Source organism: Pituophis catenifer, unplaced genomic scaffold (genome assembly GCF_029215685.1).
Source record: "Pituophis catenifer annectens isolate HBS135680 unplaced genomic scaffold, rPitCat1.0.hap2 SCAF_2, whole genome shotgun sequence".
Classification (NCBI taxonomy): domain Eukaryota; kingdom Metazoa; phylum Chordata; class Lepidosauria; order Squamata; family Colubridae; genus Pituophis; species Pituophis catenifer.
This window is the reverse complement of record NW_027256882.1, coordinates 49,378,332-49,403,692: the sequence shown is the minus strand read 5'-3', so window position 1 is coordinate 49,403,692 and position 25,361 is coordinate 49,378,332. Positions and strand designations below refer to the sequence as shown.

At 39.3% G+C, this 25,361-nt stretch overlaps 1 protein-coding gene across 8 annotated transcripts in view; it reads left to right on the top strand.

The window, feature by feature from the left end:
• Positions 1-25,361, top strand: part of CADPS (calcium dependent secretion activator) — a 444,424-nt gene that overhangs the window by 382,313 nt on the left and 36,750 nt on the right. For all 8 annotated transcript variants that reach the window (XM_070933536.1, XM_070933529.1, XM_070933531.1 and 5 more), the window contains one exon: positions 1,704-1,811. In XM_070933536.1, the coding sequence (XP_070789637.1) occupies positions 1,704-1,811 (108 nt within the window). The remainder of the gene's footprint in view (positions 1-1,703; positions 1,812-25,361) is intronic.

Below are 25,361 nucleotides of genomic sequence, written 5' to 3'. Positions count from 1 at the left end.
AGCACTCATCCATTTATTATTATTATTATTATTATTATTATTATTATTATTATTATTATTATTATTATTATTTATTACAACCTTAGTGCAGTTCACTTGCTGGAAATTGCCTTGAAAAAATATCATCATCATATTGTACTGTACATTGTTCTCATTGTTGGAGGTTTTTTTTTTTTTAAATTAATACCTTGTCATTGTTTCAGTAGGTGTTAAAAATGTTACTGGCATCTTAGAGCCAATCATTGCCCTTTGCTTGATAATTGTATTTCTATGTTTATATACACAAACGTGCACGCACACACACACACATGTGCACAAATGTGCATGCGCACGTGCACACACACACCAAGTTATGCACACACCTTCCTACTGTTTCTCAAACTTCCTAATTTTCACCCAGGAAATGGGTGTTAACTAACTTCAATTTACAGTGGATGACAATCACATCTCATTGAGAAATGATACTTTGTGATCTGCAGTAAAACACAGTAATAAAAGTAATGACACCCGTTATTATGAAACTTCCCATGTGCCACCAACATTTAAGATTTGTGTGGCAGCGTTTATAATGACTCTTATTTTAGCATTTTAATGGGTTTCCTTTGAGATGAGTTTGATTCCATTATATCAAAACATCCAGCTTACTTAGTGATTGTTTTTTTCCCCACCAAATTATTTCCTTTATTAGCTTCTGGTGAGCATAATACAAACTGTCATAATCATTACATATCTTGCAAACTTTATACATTCAGATTTAAGGGAATTTGGTGTGTTGCAGCTTCACGGGAATGACAGGAGATGAATGGAGCAGTTTTATACTTGCTTACTCAAAAGGCAATCTATTTTGAATAGGACTTATTCCCACAACGAAGGTTGCAAATGCATTGGAAATACGTTTAGGATACAAGCTAACCCAAATTAGCTAAAATTAAAGGTCTGTTACTTTCATTGGGCTAAAGTAAAGTACCTCATTTCAATCAGCAACTATACACTGGCAACCTATATCTATCACTTTTTTTAAAAAAAATGATTTATATGCCGCCCTTCTCCGAAGACTCAGGGCAGCTTACAATGCGTTAAGCAATACTTGAATGTTTTTGGTGTTTTTGACAGGTAGGAAATAGATTTTGGGGGCGGGGGGGTTTATAGAATAACTCCAAACAATATTTTCTTTTTAAATATATGTGTTTGATTGGGTACTCAAACCTGAATAGTTTGAGTACCCCTTTGAGTACCTTTGGCCCATTAGATTTGAATAGGTCTGAGGGTTCCCTTTTTCATATTAGAGAGGATTTTCTTGGAGAAGATGATTCTAAAGAGATGACGATGAAGCCACATGAGTTGTTGTTGCTAATTAGGTCAAGAAGAGAAGAGAGAGAGACAGAAAGAGAGATTTGACTGATTTCTGAGAGAGACAGAAAGAGAGATTTGACTGAGCTATGCAAACCAAAGGCTTAGATGCTTTAGCTACCTGCTACACACAGCAGGAAGATTTTGCTGGTTCCCAAATAGGTCTCAATGTGTCAACTAGAAGGGACACATACATCAGGCCGTAATGTGAAGGGAATAGAAGAAGGAGAATATAGTGAAAGATGCTCACCACTGAATAAACAGGCTGTCTTGGAGAGATGCCACGTTCATGCTTCTTTCCTCTTTATTTCCCTCTTAATTTCCTCTCCTTCTCACTCTTTTTCTCTATACAGAAACCAGGGATGGACGTTGCTGATGCCTACGTGACCTTCGTTCGCCATTCTCAGGACATTCTGCGTGATAAGGTCAATGAGGAGATGTATATAGAAAGGTTATTTGATGTAAGTAAATGCCCCCTCCAGCTTGGAGATCCAAGAGGGAGAGCTGCAAAATGTGACAAAATGAGACAGGAGGATAAGTCACATTTTGAAAGAAATGATTAATGATAGTATTCTCTTTTTTTTTTTTCCTTTTTTGTTGTTTTCTTCTTTATTTTTGAAGGAAATTTCTGTTTTTTCTTTTACTTTTTTTCTGAATGATACTCAACCTATCTGCTACTTGTCTGCTCTAATGCCTTACTCCAAGCCACTTTGACTTACTTTCCATCTGTTTAGATTTTAGGATAAGAGCACCTTAAATCAATGCTTATCACTCTGACCTAAGAATGTATCAGCCATTTTTCTTAGCCTTAAACTCTTGTTCCCCAACTGGGAGAGAAGGTAAACACTCAGGAAAAAGTACGTTTGTGATCTGATTGCGAGTAAAACTTTTTGCTGAAGGACCAGCAACTTTAACCATGATTTGACCCATTTTTTTCAAAAATTAAAACGAACATACATTATTAGTAGTAGTAATAGTAGTATTAATATTCTTATTAATAGAGACAGTTGTGATCTGGAATATAGCTGTATAGCTTTCAATTCAAAATTAGTTCAAAAATATTGGAATGTTTCTGTATCCATTTTCCAATCCGAATAAATAAGGTTAATTTTGAGGTCGGATGCAATTCCAACTATGAAAGTGGATGTAGCACCCAATTATTTTAAAGAATTAACTCCGATTTTATTTGAATGTCATGCATTTCACAGTTTCTTCACTTTTCTGATGCTTTTTTCCCCCTCTAGAATACTATTTTTTTATCCTGACAGTAATTGTATAGCCCAACATTCCAAGTTACAGCAGGTGCTTAATATTCTTGCTCCAGTCACTTGTTAGGAATGCATGTTTCTTTGTGTATGTGTTTGTGCAATTGTACAACAGCTGCCTTTGTCTTTGCTATCCATGCTCTAAGTTCTCTGCCCTCCCCTGTGTTCTGGTGTCCCAATTCGAATACCTTCAGATTCTCTGCAGGTTTGTTTTACCTGTTTCTTGCTTACATTGGATTGAAAAGCTGTCTGTCTGCCGTGTCCACCTTCCCCAAATTTTCCCAATTCCTCTTATGATTGATTCTCGTCTTTATTCCCATTTTCCTTCCCACTGAAGCCTCTTCCAACTGCATAATTCTCTTTGTTCAGTCCTCCTTCCCCCCCACCCCCGCAAGATTAAAATGGAACTTATCTCCCATGTCAAATGTTTTATCACATTATATCAAGTGGCATGAATTGGAGTCAAATAATCTTCCTGTGTATATCTACTAGCATGACCCATATCCACCGAGAATGCCTCATTCATGCATAAAGCTCTCCAGAGATTCCTTTCCTCTTAAGAGAGTTTAAATGTGAGACGCAAATCACCTTTCCACTTGAGGCAGTCCTTTTCTCTCAGTTACTGACTTGCTAGCCCTCTCCCCGTCGCCGTAAAAATTCTCCAGTTAGCAAAACATTTCCAGGGATTGTTCTTTTCAGGGGTAACCTTTGCACTGAGTATTTTCCAGTTTGTATCTCAGCCAATTGCCCTGAACTCCTCAAACAGAATAAGTATCTGAAATAATTCAGTTCAATCACATCACAACTGTATCACAATTGATATTAATAAGGGCCTTGGGTACCATTTATATAGAGCAGGGGTCAGCAACCTGCGGCTCCAGAGCCACATGCGGCTCTTTGGGCCCTCTGCTGTGGCTCCCTGTCAGGTGATCCCACCACTGGCTGGCCCCACCCCTCCCCTCCCAGTCACTCCTCGCCTGGTCTGAGAAGGTAAGGGTGATGGTGGAGGATGGAGAAGTGGCCAGGGCAGAGACAGTGAGATACAGAGAGAGTGGGAGAGAGAGAGACATAAAGAGATACAGAAAGAGAGGGAAAGAGAGGGGGGAGGGAGGGGGGAGAGAGATAGGTCAAAAGGATTTTGTGGTTCCCTGTGTTTTTTAACAACTGATTCTCTGCCCTAATGACTGGCTGGGTAGGCATGGCTGGGGTGGGGGAGGGGCGGTGTCATGTGACTGGTGGAAGTGAGTGACATCAAGTTGGCCATGCCCACCCAGGTTTTGTGGCTCCCGGTGTTTTCTTTTCTGTGGGAAACAGGTCCAAATGGCTCTTTGAGTGCTTAAGGTTGCACACCCCGATATAGAAGAAAAGAAAGGCTGTTTAATAAATAAATGTGTTTTTATCTAGACACCCTCTCAGCAGAACAGGGACTGTATTACAAAATGTAATTGAGGCACATTTACAAACCATACAAACCCCATAGGAAGGTACGGTATACACTGGACGACACTGGGGATAATTTGTGTCTCTTTTGAGGAACTTTTCCCAAAAAGTGGTAAAGCATAGAAAGGGAACCTGTGGCTCTTGAAATGTTTTTAGGGGTGTGTGCAGAGAGGCAGTCAAATAAAGTCAAAATGGAATCCCCAACCATGCAATCAAAGCCCCAACCTTTTTTTCATACATTGTATTAAAAAAAAGAAGAAGAAGGAAGGAAGGAGTTTTGATCACATGGTTTGGACGACCATCTTGATGTTTTTGTTCCCATCCTGTGGGAACAAAATGAATGTTGTTCAATGGAAAGTCCCAACTGCCCCGTTATGGCAATGGTGGAAGATCACTGAGAGCTTTATTTGAAGGGTTTGATTGTACTACTAAGAACCATGCCTATAATATTCTTGATGTTCCCTTTTGGGAATAAACACCTTGCCCATTCAGGTCCTTGCTTTTTGTAAAATCCAAAAGCATCCATTATATACACAAGCCTTCACTAGAGAGGGACCACTTTGCTGCAAAAACAATGAGGTCTTTTTGCCCAAAACCCTTAGATTTTAGTTCATACACATTGTGGTGATGTCTGGTCTGCAGAAATATAGTAAATACAATAATTCCCAGTGTCCCATCATTTCCCAGTCACCATCCTGTTTGAGAAAGCACAACTAATCATTATATTCTTTTTATCATGGTAAACTGGTTTCATAAGGATTTTGGTGGTTGCCTTTTGAGATGACAAAAAAAGGGGGGGACGCGGTTGTTCAGTGGCTAAGACGCTGAGCTTGTCGATCGAAAGGTTGGCAGTTCAGCAATTTGAATCCCTAGTGCCGCATAATGGGGTGAGCTCCCATTACTTGTCCCAGCTTCTGCCAACCTAGCAGTTCGAAAGCACGTAAAAAATGCAAGTAGAAAAATAGGGACCAACTTTGGTGGGAAGATAACAGAGTTCTATGAGCCTTTGGCGTTTAGTCATGCCGGCCACATGACCACAGAGACATCTTCGGACAGCGCTGGCTCTTTGGCTTTGAAACAGAGATGAGCACTGCCCCCTAGAGTCAAGAACTACTAGCACATATGTGCGAGGGGAACCTTTACCTTAATTTGAGATGACATAAGAATTTTCACCTTCATCTTTCACAGGATACAAGAATTCATTCTTCTCTTGATAACTTAAGACAGACTTCCTCCAACCTAGCCCTGTCTAAGTATTTGGTTTACAAGTTCCACTAGTGCCTGCTGAGTGACAAATGATCAAAGATCTGGAGGGGATCAAGTTGGATGAAGCCATTTTAATGCCTATGAACCTGGCCAATTGACAAAGTTGGCTTGGCTTATTTCAGAATCAGAAATGCCAAAGCAGCAACAAATGTTTATTCTCTCTTTTCTTTCCATTTGATTATTTCCCTTCCCTGCCTGGAATATTTTTTAAATGGCATTTTATTAATACTGTTATTAATACATTTATTGAACTGTTAATTTTGCTTTTTTTTCCCTTTTATTCCTAAAATCATCCACTTTATACTGCATAATACTTATTTCCTTTATAAAGCCTTGTTCCTATGGGTTAGAATAGCAGGTTTATTCTCCTTGATGGTATTAGCATATGCAGGAAAGTATTTAAATATTATTGTGCAGTCCACCCTTGAATTACATTTGTTTTGTAACTTAAATTTATTATGGAAAAAAAGCCATTCAAAATTTGGTTCAGATTGCTGGAGGACATTGTGATGGTCTACAATTAGCATCTAATAAGGGTTGTTTTATTTTCCAGGAACTGTTTATTGAAATACAACAATTTTTTTTTCTTATCCATTAAAATTCTAGCCACAGAGAAGGAATAATGAGAAAGAAAGGATCATTTATAATATACAGTTGTAGTTTAGGGCCACATATGTCCATCCACATATTTATATGCTATGCCTTGAGGATGTATTTTCATTGTATACACTGATGATTTAAGTTCTGTAAGTTAGTTTAACATCTTCCATTACCTAGACAGAATTCTGATCCCATATGGTAGCTAATGAATCCCACTATATTATCAAGGCCTCATCTTAAATCAGGTCCTATAACTTTAAATAAATGGGTAAGAAATCAGAATTTGGGAGAGATGCAGTTTTTTGTGGTCCATTAGGAATTTTGGCGTCTACTGATGAAACCTGAGGTTGGGGAGAAAAATATAACCATGTTATTTAACTTTGATTTTAGTTGAACAGCAAGACTGTGAAACTAATATATTTCCTCAGTATAAACTAAATTCTAAGCATTGAAAACATATTTGTTCATCCTGATCTGCAATGTCCATCAAGCATTGGTTCCCCCCCCCCACTCCCCATTTCCTATACTTCAGTACAGTGGTGTTTTTGTTTTGTTTTTTTCCAAAAACCCTAGGAAATTGTCTACAACAGGGGTCACCAACCCCTGGGCCACAGCCCACTACTTGGCCGCAACCTGTTCAGAACCAGGCCACACAGGTGGCGGGCGAGCACCTGTGCACAAGCGGCAGCCATCTTGCTCTTATGGTGGCCGCTTGCCCTCACATGCAAAGCTCCCCTTGCACGAGCAGCAATGACTTTCCCTAGCACACAAAATTCCCCTTGCGCGAGTGGTGGTTGTCTTGCACTCCCGTGCGAAGCTTCCCTTGACACAAATGGAGCTGCGCGTGGTCGTGCATGCCTATCTACCACTCGCAAGCAATATCCCCTTCCCCCCCACACTCTGGGCCGCTAAGCCAAAAAGGTTGGGGACCCCTGGTCTAGATTCCTACTTTGGAAGTGAAATTGAACTCTGTTTGATAACCCTGATCAGTAAAGCAAAGCTTAAACCACAAACTCCTGACCCAGTAATTATGTAGATTTGTGTTTCAATAAACCAGGGAGACTTTTTTCAGACAAGCTCTAAACCACACAGTGTGTAAGAGGGAGAAGCTGCTCAGGTTGGTCTCTTATTCACATATCAGTAAATCAGTGGGTGGACTGTTTATATGTTCATTAAATAAATCATAATGTATTTATTTATTAAATTTTTATAAGTCCCCAATAAGGGCAGCTTACAAATCATAAAAAGAGAAAGAGAAAAGCAATTAGAACTATGCAAATTAAAAATTTAAAACTATGCAAAAAAAGCAGACCCAAGGAGATGGATAGCATGGGGAATGAGGTCTTCTTACCTCATCAACCATCTCCAGTAATGGACAACTTCTTTGAGGCCCCAAATCAACAGGCAAAATCAAGTTTTAACAAACCTTCTAGAAGGCCAAAAGTGTGGGAGCAGTTCTCACCTCCAGTGGTAGGGAGTTCCACAGGATCAGGACCACAGCAGAAAGAGCTCTTCTCCTTGACCCCACCCTCTGGAATTCCTTAGCAGACAGATCCTTTGGAGTGAGACAACTCCTCAGATACCCTGGGCCGATGGGGAAATCCAATTTTTTTTACTACCAGTTCTGTGGGCGTGGCTTGGTGGGCGTGGTGTGGCTTGGTGGGTGTGACTTGGTGGGCATGGCAGGGGAAGGATACTGCAAAATCCCCATTCCCTCCCTACTCCCAAGGGAAAGATACTGTAAAATCTCCATTCCCACCCCACTCTGGAACCAACTAGAGGTGGTATTTGCCAGTTCTTCAAGCTGCTCAAAATTTCCACTACCAGTTCTCCGAACTGCTCAATGTTTCTGTTACTGGTTCTCCAGAACCTGTCAGAACCTGCTGGATTTCACCCCTGCCCTGGGCCATGCAATGTATTAAATTACAGACTATATTATAGTCAATTTTGTGTAGTGGTTAAGGCATCAGGCTAGAAACTGCCCTGGGCAGAAAGCCAGCTGGATGACCTTGGGCCAGTCCCTCTCTCTCAGCTCCAGGAAGAAGGCAATGGCAAACCCTTTTCAAAAATCATGCCAAGAAAACTGCAGGGACTGCCAAGAGTCAACCCTGACTCAAAGGCACTAAAGAAAAATTATCTTTAAAAAAAAGCAAACCCCAGATTGCATCTCCCTATGTTTATATAGAGGCAACAAAAAGAATGTATCTTTGCAGATGCTACTACATGCTAACAATGGTGCAGATATATATATATACATATACTGTGCATATACCTATACCTGTACAAGTTTATTGCTACATTACGCCTTAATGCATAATGTAGAGCAGAATCATTAGAAGAATCCAAGGGTAGGTGAACAATGCAGTGAAGCTATAGCACCAGGAGAAGTTCATTTCCCATTGCAGATAGTAACTACAAGGCTTCCTTTCTGAACATAGACCATTGCAATTCAGAGTTTCCTTAATTCGGTTTGCTCTCTCGCTCCCCTTTTTTCCAGTAAAAAAAAAATAGCAGTTAAAGGCCAACCACACAATTACTGTCACATCTAGTGCGTCTTTGCATCACCCTTGACTCTGAAAAATCTCAATCACCACTAATCCTGTCAGGAAAACCATTGTATTCATTAACAGCGGTGCAAATCCTTTGACTACATGGGACTCCATGCAAAGCAGTTGCATTTGAATCATTAAAGCAGCCACATCTTTGGCCAGGTTCACACGCCTGCTTCCAAAGCTGCTCCTGGCATATCTCCCCAAGAGAAATAGATGTGTGTTGATGCTTATGTGGAGAAATCCAGGAGACCTTCTAAGGTAGCTGCAGGATTTTAGAAAGACACATCTTTAACTGTTCCCAAAATAAAACTTGATCTGCACTCTCAAATTCTAAAGCACCTATTTCAAACAATTTGCAGTGCTCTAATATCTGTACTGCAGATATATAGCATTGTGAGTATGGAAAACAGGCCACAAAGTACAGGGAAGTAAGTCATGACACCCAGCCTCTAGATTTCACAGGATATTGATTACAGAGTCCGCAAATGGTACAGATGGCCTTTCTAACTCCTCAGTCCAGACAATTAATTCTATAGCCTGTCCCTTGCTCAAACATACTTCTTAAAAGAAAAAGAGCATGTTTTCCGATATGAGAAATCAAATCATCCACTGAAGCTCCTAAGAATGCAAAGATCTAAACAAAAATTAATTTATTTCTCTTCCCCCCACTTCTTATATTCCTTGAAGACACAAGCCTGTCCAAGCAGAAGATCAGGATTAAGGCAGATGTGCTTACCAGCTAGCTCATCTGCTTAAGTCTGGGAGGCTCCGAGATCAGTGATTAAAAAACCATCTCGAACTTTGATGAGATCCACAGTCCCTGTAATATGCACTCCCTGATTGCTTTCTTTGATAGCCCCCCCCCATGCACCCACCCAGCCCGTCTGCCTAAACCGGAAGTAGGAAGCATTTGACTGGAGATGATAGGCGGATTATATGGGTCAATTATACCCTTAATCTGCCTTCTCTGCAGAGATTAAATGTTCATAGATTGACTCTGTGTATTTGGCTTGCTCTGAGTAGTTACCAGATCAGGAAGGTTGCCCTTACTGAAAAGTCTGGTAAGAACTTAATCATGCAATGATAGGCTGCTGATACGAGGAAACCAACTGCTCTGTGCTTCTAGAGAAGGATTGATTCACCATTTCACCGCTGCTTCCTAGAATCAGTTGTATAACATGGGCCTAGATATGCTAACAGAATAACAGAGTTGGAAGCAGGGGTGAAATGCTCCTGGTTCAGACCGGATCGGGTGATCCGGTAGCAATTGTGGCAGGTGGTTCAGAGAACCGGTAGCGATGGTGACACGAAGCTCCGCCCACCCACCTGGTTGTCATTACTTCCTACTTTTAAAAGGTTAAAAAAAAGGCTCTGATGATTGTGCGCCACAGCTGTGATCGTCGGAGCTTTTTTTTTACTTTTAAAAGCATTTTTTTACAACGTATTCACCTGAATAGGTTGTAAAAACATGCTTTAAAAAAGTAAAAAAAAAAAAAAGTTGGCCGGGACCACCCAGTCACATTACCCCACCATCACCACCAAGCTACGCCCACAGAACCGGTAGTAACAAATTTTACATTTCACCACTGCTTGGAAGGGACCTTGGAGATCTTCTAGCCCAACCCCCTGCTCAGACAGGAAACCCTATACCATTTCACACAAATTGCTGTCCAACCAATTCTTAAAAACCTCCAGTGTTGAAGCACCCACAATTTCTGGAGGCAAGTCATTCCACTGATTAATTGTCCTAACTATTAAGAAATTTCCCCTTAGTTCTAGGTTGGTTCTCTCCTTGATTAGTTTCCATCCATTGCTTCTTGTCCTGTCTTCAGGATGCTTTGGAGAATAGCTTGACCCTGTCTTCTTCTGGCAGCCCCTTAGATATTGGAACACTGCTATCATGTCATCCTGATCCTTCTTTTCATTAAACTAGACATACCTGCTGTGTATTCCCATTAATGTGTGTGCATGTGTGTGTGCACACTCATACATTCTCTTTATGGAAGAGCCACTTGGAAAACATCTTACCTAGCAAAAGTAGGAGGAGAAAAAGAAGGAGGAGAGAGCTATAATAATATAATAAGAGCTATCACTTTAAAGGAGAATATTTGTATCTCAGGGTTGACACGAGGGGTCCCTGGTGCTCTCTGAGCTGGCTTGTTTTCTTGCAGACATTTCATTACCCACACTAGTTAACATCATCAGTGTTTGTTGAAAGCCAGCTGGGAAGAATACAAATGGCAAGCACGTGACTCCAGGACATTGCAACTATCATAAATAAATGCCAGTTGCCAAGAACCTAAATTTTGATCACATGATCATGGAGATGCTGCAAGGGTCATAAATGTGAAAATCGGTCATAAGCCAGTTTATTTCAGTGCCATTGTAACTTTGAATGGTTATTAAACAAGCCGAGGACCACCTGTAATTCCAGGTGCAGCAGAAAAGTAAATATACTTGTGTCCCAAAGAATGACACTGGTTAATCATGGGGCCCAGTGTATACCCAGTGTATACCTGCAGTGGCAGAGTGGTTAGAATGCAGTACTGCAGGCTACTTCTGCTGACTACTGGTTGCCTGCAATTTGGCAATTCAAATCTCACCAGGCTCAAGGTTGACTCAGCCTCCCATCCTTCCAAGGTCAATAAAATGAGGACCCAGATTGTTGGGGGCAATAGACTGAATCTGTAAACCACTTAGAGAGGGCTATAAAGCACTGTGAAGTGGTATATAAGTCTAAGTGCTATTGCTATTTTGCTTAGTCATAATGGATGGGCAGAAATAATTGGAGATAAGTCTACCCTTAAAATAGCAAGGTCCTATGCCATGAAGAGCTTTAAAGGTGAGAATGAACACCTTGAATTGCACCCAGTAACCTGTAACCAATGCAACTCAAGAAGCAACAAAGCCGTATGAGCACAATGCCAATGCCCCCATCTTTGCCCAAATCACTGCATTCTGAACCAGCTGTAGTCACCATTTGAACTAAGTATTAGCTAGGAAAGAAAAGCCTAAACTGCGGGACATAAACCTACTGAAAAGGCTTTGATTTTTTCGTACTGAGGAGAAGAAATAAACATATACTGCAGTAGTGGGTTCCACTTACCTTCGCTACCGGTTCGGAATTGGGAGCGCTCACAGGCATGCACGCTTCACTCGCGCGCGGCACTTCTGCATGTGCGCAGAGTGTCCATGATGATGTCCGGGCTGGTGGGTGGAGCCTCCCGCTGCCGCTACTACCGGTTCGCCGAACTGGGGCAAACCAGTAGAAACCCACCACTGATATACTGTATGACTTCATTCTTAGCAGCAAGAAAGAGTCTAATCTAAATGGCTTTGCACTGGAAAGTTTTCTATTGAGTAAGTTTTTTCCTGAATGTGGGCTTAAATACCTGGACAGTAAAATTTAATGTGATCGCTGAAGCCTGACAGTTTGATTCCCTCTCTTTTGTTCTGAGATGACTTAGAGATCAAGGTTTAAACTCTGGCTAATGAATTTTTTGCAATCTTTCTAAAAGTTGATCAAGTCACTCGTGCTTCTGAATATGAATAAATAGCAACCCAGATGCGCTAGTTAGTTAGCTAGTTAGATGATGAACCAGTGCATCCAGCAAAAGTTTTGGGACACAGTTGTGACTTTGTAACTGAACTATCACATGCAAATGTCAGAATGCAATTTCGTGATAGTCAACCTTGTTTGTAATATTGTTCCTTTGATTCCATATTGTGGCTTTTCCATCCCTGCAAAGGCCCATCTGTTCATTTCCTAGAATTATTATTCAAATCTTAACTTATTTTTGGAAGGTTGTGTTTCAATTATTGGAGATAAAACTCCCCTTATCATCTGCCCTTTATCCACAATCAAAAGTGAAAACTTCCTTGGAGTTCTTTGCTATATAAACTATCAGCAAGATAGTTTATCTTGCTGATAGTTGGCCTGATCTTTTATCTATTGCAAAGTTTGCTTATAATACCCCTATTTATACTGCACTTACATTCAGCTATCAGTATATCTCTTCGCCAAGCTTTCAAACGCTCCCTGGATCTCACCTGTTCTAAGGGCCTCCTATTTTCTTCCAAAAATTTTAGTGATTTCCTAAGAAGAATTAGATCACATATCCTACAAACACTTAGCTAATCGTTATTGTCAAGAAAATGCCTCCTTGTTTGAGACTACATATAGTTTTCTACCAAATTTCCTCCTGCCATGACCATCTTAAGATGTCAGATGCAAGTTAATTGGCATTAATTAAGCTGTAATTGTTCTGATTAATCATCTAGGGTTTTGCTTGCATCTTCCAGCTACCCTGAAAGTTGATTCACCATTTTCTCTTGATCCTGAAATGTTTTCCTTGGATCTTTACAAATTTCTGTTCCATTTAGGGGTCTAGTGTGAAGGAGGAACTATTTAAGTTGGACAATGTTTAGCTGTCTCAGGACTGGAGGGCCAGATTGTTATATATGAATTGGCAGGAAGACTACTCTATCAACCTTTCTTGGATTGTAACTGGTGATATTTACCCACATATGTCCTTCAACAATAAGATCAGAAACCTCATAGAAAAAAAATGCAAGAACATGTTATATTGATTAGGGGGAAAAAACTTAGGAAGCCATACCAAAAGGGCTTCAAGAACTACAAATATATAGAGAAATTATTTTCAAATCCTCTTATATTTTGTTTTCTGCTAGGCCTTACGCAACAGCTTATTTGGTCCCTTCTTTGGAGTGGGCTGCTTGTCTTCACTTGTTCTTTGTTTCTATAGCCATCGGATTTGCAAACATGTTTTTCCCTAGCTACCTTTACCTCACAAGCTCAAATTGTTTGATTAGTCCTGCTCTCAGGCTTCGCTACCTGCTAGAAGTTCTGACTCTCAGACAGAGACCAGTACTTATTTGGGAACAGAGAAGGAGATATATACTGTATGACTAACAACCAGGGACAGAGATTTCACCCAAAGTTTGGGCGGGGGGGTGGGAAGAGAGTTCAGGATTAGCGGGACGGCTGAAGAAATAGAAGAGATGGAAATTCCCTGCTGTTCAATGTCAGAAAGAGGAGTGAGATGGAGTAGAGACCTGAAATTGTCCCATAATTCCCTACACTCACCCATGACCAGAAGAAGGGAAGAAATATCTGACACCTGGTGACTGAGAGGAGGAAAAAGAAAGAAAATAGAAAATATAGAAGGAGACGGTATCTGACAAGACCAAACCAACAGTTCTCAAACTAGATAAGATCATTAGATAATCATCTCTGCAATGCCAAATGTCCATAAATTCAGAAAAGCAGGAAGAAAAAAAATAAAGTTTAAAACTCTAGAGAACTAACTTATATAAGGACTTTGACTTCATTGCATTGCAAAGGGCAAATTATTTTTATGTGTCATCTGTAATCAAAGAGTCTAATCTAGCTACATTGGATCTTTTTCTAAGGAAGGCTATCTCAGAAGAACAGGTTAAATGTCTAGAGAGATAGGTTTTACTGCTGAACTGTGGTGTAAAGCCTGACAGCAATCATGTGGCCAGATGTATAACGCTAAATGTTTGGTCCAAATCTTCAGATTTAATAAGCTATCATTGATCCCTGAAAATTGGACCAAAGAAGACAAAGGATACTTCATTTGTTCATCAGCCGTGATGATCAGAAGACATATTTCTAAGAAGCCTTGGACATGACTCTGTAGTCTTAAACATTCCACTTGTGGGAATATAATTTAGAAGCCCCTAAACAGCACACATTGATTTGATAGTTCTTTTGGGAGCAACAAAAAAAAAAATCAGTTATGTGCTTCAATCAATGTTTTGTCATCATTGTCATCTACCATCTAAATTTCAGCCCTGTCCCAGCTGCTTCATTTCCCATAGGCCCTCTGAGAGCAAGAAGGCTTTCAGATTCCAGGATCTGCATTTCTGGAGAGGGAATTTAGCAATGATTTTGTCAATAGCTTCTATGAAATGAAACTAGAGCTTCAGTAGACTTGCCAGTACTTCATACGGAAATTCGTGAAATTCTTTGGATCTCATAGTACTTGAGAACAAGCCTAGTGGTTCTCTCACACTTATAGATAGCGTAAAATAAAACTCTCACTAGAAAAAGTGGGCAGACTGTGACAAGTCCTTTCAGTCTCTAATCGTTTTCTTCATCCTCTTGGCAGAAAGAGATTGAACATGGTTTGCTTCATGTACTGGACCCATAAAACAGCCTAATGGTTACCATCAGCGGTGGGTTTCCCACAGTGGTGGGATTCAAGTAATTTAACAACCGGTTCTCTGCCCTAATAATTTCTTCCAACACCCAGTTTGCCAAACTGGTCAGAAAGTTAACAACCGGTTCTCCCGAAGTGGTGTGAACTGGCTGAATCCCACCACTGGTTTCACATTATGTCATTACTGGTTCGCCCCACGCGCACACATTCACTTTGGGCAAGTTTGCGTGCGCACCTGCCTTCCACACATGCGCCCGGGCCTCAAAAATGTGCCTAAATAGGATGGCATACAGCCGGGGGGGGCAGGCCCACCCACAATTACGCTACCGGTTCGGGCGAACTAGTCAGAACCGGCTGAATATCACCTCTGGTTACCATGTTTATAGTCTACAAATTGGGGGCAGACTTATTATTTCTGTTGGTTATGTTTTCTCTGGCATTCACTGGTTGACAAGATGGGACATACCAAATTTTTTTATGAATTTATAGATGTATGCACAAGTCCCCTGCAGGAAAAGAAGTATCTGCTAGTTGAGCATGTAAACCTTAGGTATTGTATAGGAAATGTAAAATAAGACTTAATCTTGTACTCTATTTATTTTCTTGTTAAATACTAGCTTGGTAGATGAAGTATATCTTTGCCATATATTCTGTTCGTTCTGGATGTTTTTAGCTTGCACCATTTTTCTGTATGGATTAATATATTATCATTTAATGCACTCTTGGAACTAGGCATATGCAAATTGTTCTCAATCTACAATGTTTGTCCTGTATTCCAAATTCAGGATAAAATATGCTTCTCCCAAAAGTCTTTTGTCAGGCCATAAAAATACATGATTCCCCCCCCACCCAATATTTGGAACAAATTCAGGATTGACAGGCATGGTTTTGACTATTTCAGATTATGTCACGCATGGCCATTAGAATTTTGCTTTGTGGCTGGTGATGGGTTTATTTTGGCTTCAAAAAAATGTCACTTAGGTAGTAGAATCACAGGGCCTGATCATATTGTTGCTGCTACTGACATAGGATGGGTAATATTTGAAGAGCTAGGACAGAACAGCAGTTATTACGTTTTTGGCTCAGGGTTAAAAAATCATATTGGGCTGTTCTGTGCTGCTTCTTTCGTGCAGAGAAGACGGCTCTCACCTGTATTCCTGTCTACCTACCGGTAGTAGGTAAGTTAGATTCTTTTTAATTCTTTACTGTGTGGAATTTGGGGTTTATGTGGGGAAATTGCATGCGTGTTTTGTATTCTACTTTTTTCCTGCAGGAAATGTAAGCAATTGTTTGCTAAAAGGATGTTTAAAATATTGAGGTAATCTTCTTAGTCGATTTTTCTGTAAATTGAGTGGCAAATAGTAGTCAATAAAGATTGTCTCCTTTTTATTCTGGTGATTCCTGGAATCCCTGAAAAACAAAAGGCAAGAGACCTATTTTAAGCTGTCATTGTTTTTCATGACCAGAACATTCAAATGTTATACTACTAAAATACAAAACCTTTGAATCGTCTTATGTTTAGTTTTGTCAAAACCCAGCCAACGTAAATTGTTCCAAAAGAACATACCAAGTGAGACTGTTTTGTTCCAAGCTTAAAATATTCTTGTTTTGTGCATAAAAGGACATTGTCCTGCCAGAGATACTATTCAAACTGGAGATTTACCTTCTGCCCTTCTGTTATTTGCTCAGGGAGATTAATGTTTCCCTTCCTTTATATCACTACACATTAGCAAAACAAAAAGAGATGTAGAAGGAAAAGGAGATTATCAACATGCCAAGGGTATCAAATAAAAACTGTATTTGAAAAGTCAATGAACTGAATGCAATTTTTAGAACAATGTTCCTCAACTTACTGCCGTCAATATGTTTTGCATTGCAACTCAATGATCTCCAAACAGTGCAAAAAGAGATTGTAGCCTTGAACATATTGTGGGGGATTATAGTTGATTAACAGAATAACATGGTTGGAAGGGATCTTGGAGGTCTTCTGCAGCAACCCTCTGCTCAAGCAGGAGACCCTATACCATTCCAGACAAATGGCTGTCCAATCTTTTCTTAAAAACTCCAAGGTTGGAGAATATACAACTTCCGAGGCAAATTGTTCCACTGATTAATTGTACTGTCTGGAAATTTTTCCTTAGTTCTAGTTCTAGGTTCTTTCCTGATTAGTCTCCATCCATTGCTTCTTGTCCTGCCTTCAGAAGCTTTGGAGAATAGGTTGACTCCCTCTTCTTTGTGGCAACCCCTGAGATAGTGGAACAGTGCTATCATGTCACTCCTAGTCCTTCTTTTCATTAAACTAAAGGTAAAAGATAAAGGTTTCCCTGTCCAGTTGTGTCCTATTCTAGGATGTGGTGCTCATCTTCATTTCTGGGCTGAGAGAGCCAGCGTTGTCCTAAGACATTTTTCCATGGTCATGCGATCAGCATGGCTAAACGTCAAAGGTACATGGAATGCTGTTACCTTCCCACCCAAGTGGTACCTATTAATCTACTCTCATTTGCATGTTTTTTTAACTGCTAGGTGGGCAGGAGTTGGGGAAAGGACGGGAGCTCACCCCATCATGCAGTGTTTGGGTCTCAAACCCGGGCTGTGAGCTTTCCAGCTGGCAAGCTCAGCATCTTTAACTGCTGAGCCATTGCCCCCCTTCATTAAACTAGACATACCCAATTCCTGAAACCATTCTTCATATGTTTTAGTCTCCAGTCTCCTAACAATCTTTGTTGCTTTATTTTGCACTCTTTCTAACGTCTCAATATCTTTTTCTTATCGTGGCAACCAAAACTGATGCAGTATTTCAAGTGTGATCAATTAAAATAGATGTAGAACTTTAAAGTACAAAACTAGAAGGCAGAGGAACTCAGCAGGACATGAGATATATTACTTCTTCAGTAGGTGTCGGTTTGGCTTGACTTTTTTTGCTGCACTTTCGATTTGACCCTGAAATAATTTGAATTATTAATTTCATCAATAATGCCAAGAATATTATTATTCCTATTAATCAATATTAATTGATTTCATCAGACATTTGTGGGACAGGTATCGCGACTAACAGTGATGTGCTGTTTTATTGATTGATGAATAAATATGTTGATTATTCATAATTTTTCTTTTTTATATATTAAAAGCTATTTTGTGAGGACCTCATCAAAATTTATTTGTAAATAAATGCACAAGGATCACTTTCCCTTTTATAATTACAGTCTGCGGCAGTGTTGCAGAGTCAGATTATTTGCTCTTATTAGCATTGCTTCATAGTTTTGACTCTAATAAAATGTGAGTTTTTGGTGTTTAGGATCAGTACATTATATTTGCTTTAACTGGTTTGATATTGACTTGGTGGCACATATATATATTCATATATATATATATATATATATATATATATATATATATATATATATATATATATATTCAGGCTTGAGCTTGCTTAGTGTATATATATATATATATATATATATATATATATATATATCAATTTTCTTACTTCTTCGTAGGGTTTATGTGTGTTTTTCTTCTAGCCAGGTTTTCCCTACGTAACCAAGGTTTTTCTGCAGCCCTAGCTCAGTAGAATCACATCCACTCGATTCTGGGCTTTTTTCTATTCTGGTAGCCAGCAAGTTCTCCCACCTAGCAGGAAGAACTTGCTGGCTACCAGAAAAGAAAAAAACCCAGAATCGAGTGGATGTGATTCTACTGAGCTAGGGCTGCAGAAAACCTTAGTTACGTAGGGAAAACCTGGCTAGAGGAAAAACACACACACACACACACACACACATATATATATATATGTCTTTTTTCCTTTTTCGTAGGCTTTTATGTGCATATTCTTTCTAGCCAGGTTTTACCTACGTAAACTAAGTTGTTCTCATTCACAAGTTTCTGGGCCTTTTTTCTGCTGACAAACTGCAACTCTGTGTTGCTATCTGGGAGACTCAGATAGCTATTTCTATATATATATATATCTTTGATTATTTGGGTTTTCTCCCATGTAAAATTGAAAGTGTCTTGGCAATGTTTCGACGAAGTCTCATTCGTCATCTTCAGGCTGGTGTTTTCGGCTTCGTGCTTCTAGGAGCAATGTGTGATCACAGCTGTTTCTTCCTTTTAACTGCTATTGGGGGTGTGAACTGATTGGGTGGGAGCTTGGCTGTGCTCTGATACCAAGCTCCCATCCAATCAGTTCACACCCCCACTAGCAGTTAAAAGGAAGAAACAGCTGCGATCACACATTGCTCCTAGAAGCACGAAGCCAAAAACACCAGCCTGAAGATGACAAATGAGACTTCGTCAAAATGTCGCCAAGACACTTCCAATTTTACGTGGGAGAAAACCTGAATAACCAAAGACCTACATACAAACACCCGCGAAAACCTCAGAAACAAGCCTGAACAATAATTGGATTGGAGGCCACTAGGAAATATTTTATATATGTTTGTTTGCTTGTCCAATTTATGTAGACCCCATCTTTCAGAATGATTCAGTATCAGGTCTGAGAAATAAAAGAAAAAAAAATCCTGGGGAAAAGCAGTAGCAAATGACTTATCTTCACTTATTATCTTTCCAAGATAATAATATGGATGTCTCCATGAAATCAGCATGAGTTAACCTCAACTCAGCAGAGATTTTATCTTTGTTAAATTGCTTAAATAACGAGACAGAGCAACGTAGTTATGAACTGCCTCTATTATTTAACTCAATGACTTCCTTGCCTATAATTTGTGAAGTTCAGTTTTGTATGAAGCATTTTATTAACTCTAGTGGTTGAGTTATTCAGCTAGGAAACTGTGCATTAGAGAGCCACTTTGGTCTAGTGGTTAAGGCACCAGGTTAGAATCTGGGAGACTGTGAGTTCTAGTCCTATTTTAGGAATGAAATCCATGATCTTGGGCAAGTCATTCTCTCTCAGCCCATCTCACCTCATAGGGTTGTTATTGTGGAGGGAAAATAGGAGAAATGTGGATATGTTATTTGTAAATATAATAACGGTGGGATACAAATTAATTAATTAATTAATTGACTCTAATTAATGTCCCAAAGTAAAGGTACTTTGGATTATTAGATTTTACCATACAATTTATTTCTACACTATTCATTTATTGGGCAATGACTCAGTATCTAGTTTTAGACTTAGCAGACAATTAGCTGGCAATTAATTTTATGATTCTGTTTTTAATCTAATCTTAATCTAATCTTAACTTCTGTTTTTTAGTCTTAGTGTTAATAGTGTGTTCCTTATTTTATTTACACCTAAGTATGTTATGCTTCCATGGATGGATTTGTTATATTTTCTTTTTAATTTGGTCATGATCAAAATAAAGTAAAACAAAAAACAAAGCACCTTCCTAAACTCTGACATAGCTTGTGAAAGTACAGGAATTGAAGTGCTATACTTAGGGGCAATTAAGCTCTTTTGCAAAGATAGATAGATAGATAGATAGATAGATAGATAGATAGATAGATAGATAGATAGATAGATAGATGGATGGATGGATGGATGGATGGATGGATGGATGGATGGTTGTGAATCTTCCTCAACTGGGTAACTGGCCCTACTATTAATTCCCTGGGAATGCTGTATGTTGTAGTACAATGCAATTAAAGGCTGCCAGAATAGAGAAGACTAAATTGTCAGGTACACAGTTTCTCTCCATTTTATAGCGGGCATTTGATTGAGTGAGTGAGTGAGTGAGTGAGTGAGTGAGTGACTGACTGACTGACTGACTGACTGACTGACTGACTGACTGCTTTAATCCTAAGAGACACCAGACAATTTACAAATACCAAACAGAATAAACAAAATGAATGTTGTATGTATAACAGCAATGTATAACAGCAATAGAAAACAGCTTGATCAATTTTGGACTAATGATTCCATACTATCAATCTCCAAAGTCTTCTGAAAGAACTAGGTTTTGCTAGCCTTCAGAAGGTGTAATAGCAAATATAAGCAATTTAATTCATGGTATGCTCAGCCAGACAATCAGACCCTGCCATAAAAAGGGGCTTGAGTCACTCTTAAGTAATGTAACTGACTAATATTCCATAGATGAAGTAAGGATTGAAAAGAAACCTTGCTTTGCTGTCAATAGCTCCCTGAAGTAGGCTTGGATTTAGCTCACACATATAAAAATTCTTGTTTTCCTACTCCAGTGTGACTCCAGGTATCTCTTTACTCCATCTTCCCAAGGTCCACAGAGGACCAAAAAAACTATCAAAGATCAGTGAGCAATGAGCGACCACTCAAAGCAATCATATCTCAAGTCCTAGTTGCCTCTATATTCCAGAGGCCAGCAAGTTATCCAACAAAACTGTCTTCCTGATTTCTGGGGACTTTCCTAGGTGTCACATAGAGCCCTCTGGGTTCATCAGGCAAGCCATCTTAATTGACCCTTCCTCTTCTGAGATTAGTAACTCCAAATGACAATAAAGAAGTGATCTATCCACTTCAAATAACTGGTGGATAAACCCCATGGTACTAGATCATATCTGGGACAGTTCTAGAGTTGTAATGGCATCATGAATTCCCAAGCCCCCTCTAACCCCAGAAAAGGAAGGATAAAATTGACCAGCATTAATTGAATCCATAACTAACTAACTAATATAATTAACACCACAGTGGAAAGGATACTAGGTTATGATGTAGTACAATAGCAACACTCCTAGTTTGTCTTAGTCTCAACCTAACAAATATGGCTTCCCATCTGACCAAACTGCAGGACAGACCAAAAGGGTAGGCCATTAGGAGTGATCATCTTTTCTCTGGAGAGTTGTTATTTAAAGATGCTATTAATTTAAAGATGATCCAAATTTGAAAGAAGGTAAAGAGTTATTAAAAGATTGAGGGAGGTACTGGACTTGAGGTCACCCATCAATAATAAACAGCTAGGTGATAGGCTTAACAGAGAAATTGGTTATCAAATCAGTTGTTCCCAACTATGAAGAGATGTATTTCTCTTATATTTATTATTTACACTTACAACAGGAATTAAAATTGTACCCAGATATCCAGGTTTAAAGATTCTGACCTTGTCAACTGGAAAGCTGATAGCCAGATTTGAGACCTGAGTACTGCGCAATGGGGTGAGCTCCTGTTCTTGCCCTTGCTCCTATCAACCTAGCAGTTTGAAAGCATGCAAATGCAAGTAGATAAATAAGTACCACTTTGGTGGGCAAGTAACAGTGTTCTGTGCACCTTAGAATATAGTCATGCTGGCCATATAACCATGGAAATGTCTTCGGACAACACTGGCTTCCTTGGCTAAGAAACGAAGATGAGCACCACGATGTCAGCGCTTCGACGCTGGCATAGAGAGCAGAGGGGAGAGAGAGATAAGCTCTGAACTTTTGCCTGCTAAATCCCTTTGAAGTCGGGTTGTCGTGGAAATGAAGGGGAGGGAAAACATTCCTGGGAAATGACGATACAAGAAGTCTGAAGAATGACTTAGAAGATAGCCAATGAGAAGCAGAGATTTGGGGATCGGAAAGGGAGGGAAGTGGGGGCAAAAGGTCAGTCTTGTCCGCATCGAGTCATGATCCGGTGGCTGTGTTCAATTAAAGAAAAGATTTCCTTAAAGATTGGCAGTTTGGAAATTCATTTATTTTGAGATAGCATCGAAGTCTAACACACTCCCTAGAGTCAGACATGACTGGACCGGGGAAACCTTTACCTTTACCCAGATTGTGTTTATAGGGGTAAATGTCTTTTAATCTGTAACATATCTATAACCTCTAGTATGCAAATATAGGGAGGCAAAGTGAGCCCTATTTAGGTAAAATGCTACAAAATCGTAATGATTGGACTAAATCCTTATGGGTAAGGTGTGTTTGTGCTTCATTAAAGATTCCTGAAATCCAACACTATAAATTATCACTTTGGTCATACAGAATGTTGAGAGAAATAGAAGAGTGGTGTGGAATTAGTGAGAAGCATTGCAAACATCAGAAACTAGTGCAACTCACAGGGCATTTTTTCTAAGCTTATACTTAACTGCATTTCTAGTATCAAGAAAAGGGCAAAATAAGATCTGATTAATGCTGGAAATGTTTTCCTCATTTCTGTGGAAGAATCGCATGTATGTAAGGAATTGCCATCTATAATTTGTCAGGAGGTTTATTCCCTCTTGAAGTATTAATTTAAGCAGGATTTACTCTAATTTATTTTAGATCGACCCTTAATAAAATAAGTCCTAGATTTATCACTTGGCTTTACTTGTTCCTAAAGATCTTTATTGGAACAGCTTTTCATGTTTCAGCAGACATTTGGTGAAGGCAGTTAATTGGTTTTCTTTCCAGAGAAGATTGTTCCACTAATCATTCTACCTTGATACAGACTCTCATATGTCAATGGGACCACATCAGTGTAAACAGTGCTGTAATTGAACTGCATCCTAAGAAATCTGACAGATTACTGTTACTCGGTGTCCTGCTGACATATTTTATGTTTTCTACATGGAATAATTGGGTTATTTTTAATGGAAAATTGACAGTATCAGGCATTCCTGAGTGTTTTCCCCCATGGAAGGAGGGTTTACAGAAAAATGGAATGCAAAACTTGAAGGGCCCTTGAAGAGCATCTAGTGGAATTCTATGCCCTGTGCAGGAACCAACAATTATGGAATCCCCATCAGATCCACTCTTTGCTTAAGCACTTCCAGCAAAGGGGAATTTATCATCTCCTAAAACAATTTATTCCCATGCTGAATAGCTTTTACTATTACGAATCATTCCCTGATACCTAACCAAAATCTACTTCCATTATTGTTGTTAGTTGCGAAGTCATGTCCTACCCATCATGACCCCATGAACAACGTTCCTCCAGGCTTTCCTGTCCTCTACCATCCTCTGAGTCCATTTAAGCTCACGCCTACTGCTTCAGTGACTCCATCCAGCCACCTCGTTCTCTGTCGTCCCCTTCTTCTTTTGCCCTCAATCTTTCCCAGCATTAGGCACTTCTCCAGTGAGAATAACGTCCATTATTAGAGCCCACTATTTCTTATCCTGCCTCAAGTCGGAATAATTCTGCTCTAATTTTTTACATAATATCCCCTTAAGATAGCAATCATGTCTCCCTGCACAATTCTCTACTCCAAATTAACCATATTCAATGTCTCTAACAGATGCTCATAAGTTTCTTTCCAACTAGTATCAACTTAGGGCCAGACATGTTCTAATTTGCCAATCGTAGTATCCAAAACGGAACATTGTATTCTAGTATGGTCTGAGCAATGCAGAATAGAGAGGAACAATAACTTCTCTTGATCTTGGCACTGGACTTCTGTTGATGTGACCTCAAATTGCATTCACTTTTGTTTTTGCATCACCCTGTTGATTCATGTTCAGCTTGTAAATCACCAAGACATCCAAATCCTTTTCACATCTGCTGCTACCTAATATCGAATATGGTCTCCTTGTCCCTATATCCATGCCTTTGATTGTTTCCTATCCAAATAAATGCATTTGTCTCTGCTGAAATTCATATTGCTGATTTCAGCCCATCCTACTACATCTTGATACTGCCCTCTAGGTTCTTTGCTATCTCTCAACCTTTGAGACATCTTCAAATTTAATAACCGTGTTTTCTATCTAACCCCTCATTCAAGTCATTTATAAATATGTCGAACAGCACAGATCTCAAACTCTCAGCACTTCCTTCTGATATGAAATAGAATCAGGTGCTGGTAAATATTTACTCAATACAGTTATTTAATCAATTTTATGTTGATTAAATGGTGACATACTCTGCCTGCTTACTCAATTTCCTACATGTGCTATCTCACAAGTGTATTTGGTCATTGCTGATCAATAGCTGCTTTAATCAAATATCACGTGATTCAGTCTTAAACAATAGCTAAAATATACCTAATAAAGTCAAGGTAGGGAATATAAAACTGAAGGGAACCAGGTACTCCTGGAAGATATTGCAGATAGGCCTCTATTAGAGAAGCAAAGGGAAAAGCAAGAAGAAATATTGGTGTGGGGGGGAGACTCAGTTCCTGTCTGAGTGACAAGTTGCTTATCTTGAGACATCTGGCCAGAATTAAATTCTGTATAGAAGCAGATGACATTCTATTAGTTCCTGTGGTAGGTCCTGCTGCTAGAAAGTACAATGGTAATAATAGCCATTGGCATCTTGTTTCCACTGCCAGAAATCCCCAGCCTATGACCTCAAGTGACTTAGTTAGGCCCACAATGGGGTTAATACATCCTTCCGTAAAATGGTCTGTTAAAACATACAGAACTATTAAATTACAGGAATATCAGTTATCCCACATATCTTTCTTACACTCTTTTTTAAACTTCTCCCCTCAGGCTGAGAAGGCTCTTTTTCAGCATTGTTCCTAGAGTCTGCTAGATATAACCCTTCCTTGGGGAAATATAAAAATCTTTCCCACCATTATTACAATTAATTCATACATGTTTCAAGGACAATAACATGACAAATACTTGATATTGTGCACTATAAAAAAAAACTTGGCCCATTAAACTATCAAGAATGCTCAAGAATGGTTGACAATCATACTAGTAGTAACAGTTGCTACATGGATTTTGCAGTCTCCTTAAAATCTTACCTCTTATTGAAAATAGTCTCATATGCAACTATCAAAGGCTTGGGTTTAGAGACCATGGGCTGTGGATCCACATCATGATTTAAGGAGTTATATTAGCTTTTTTTATTTTGT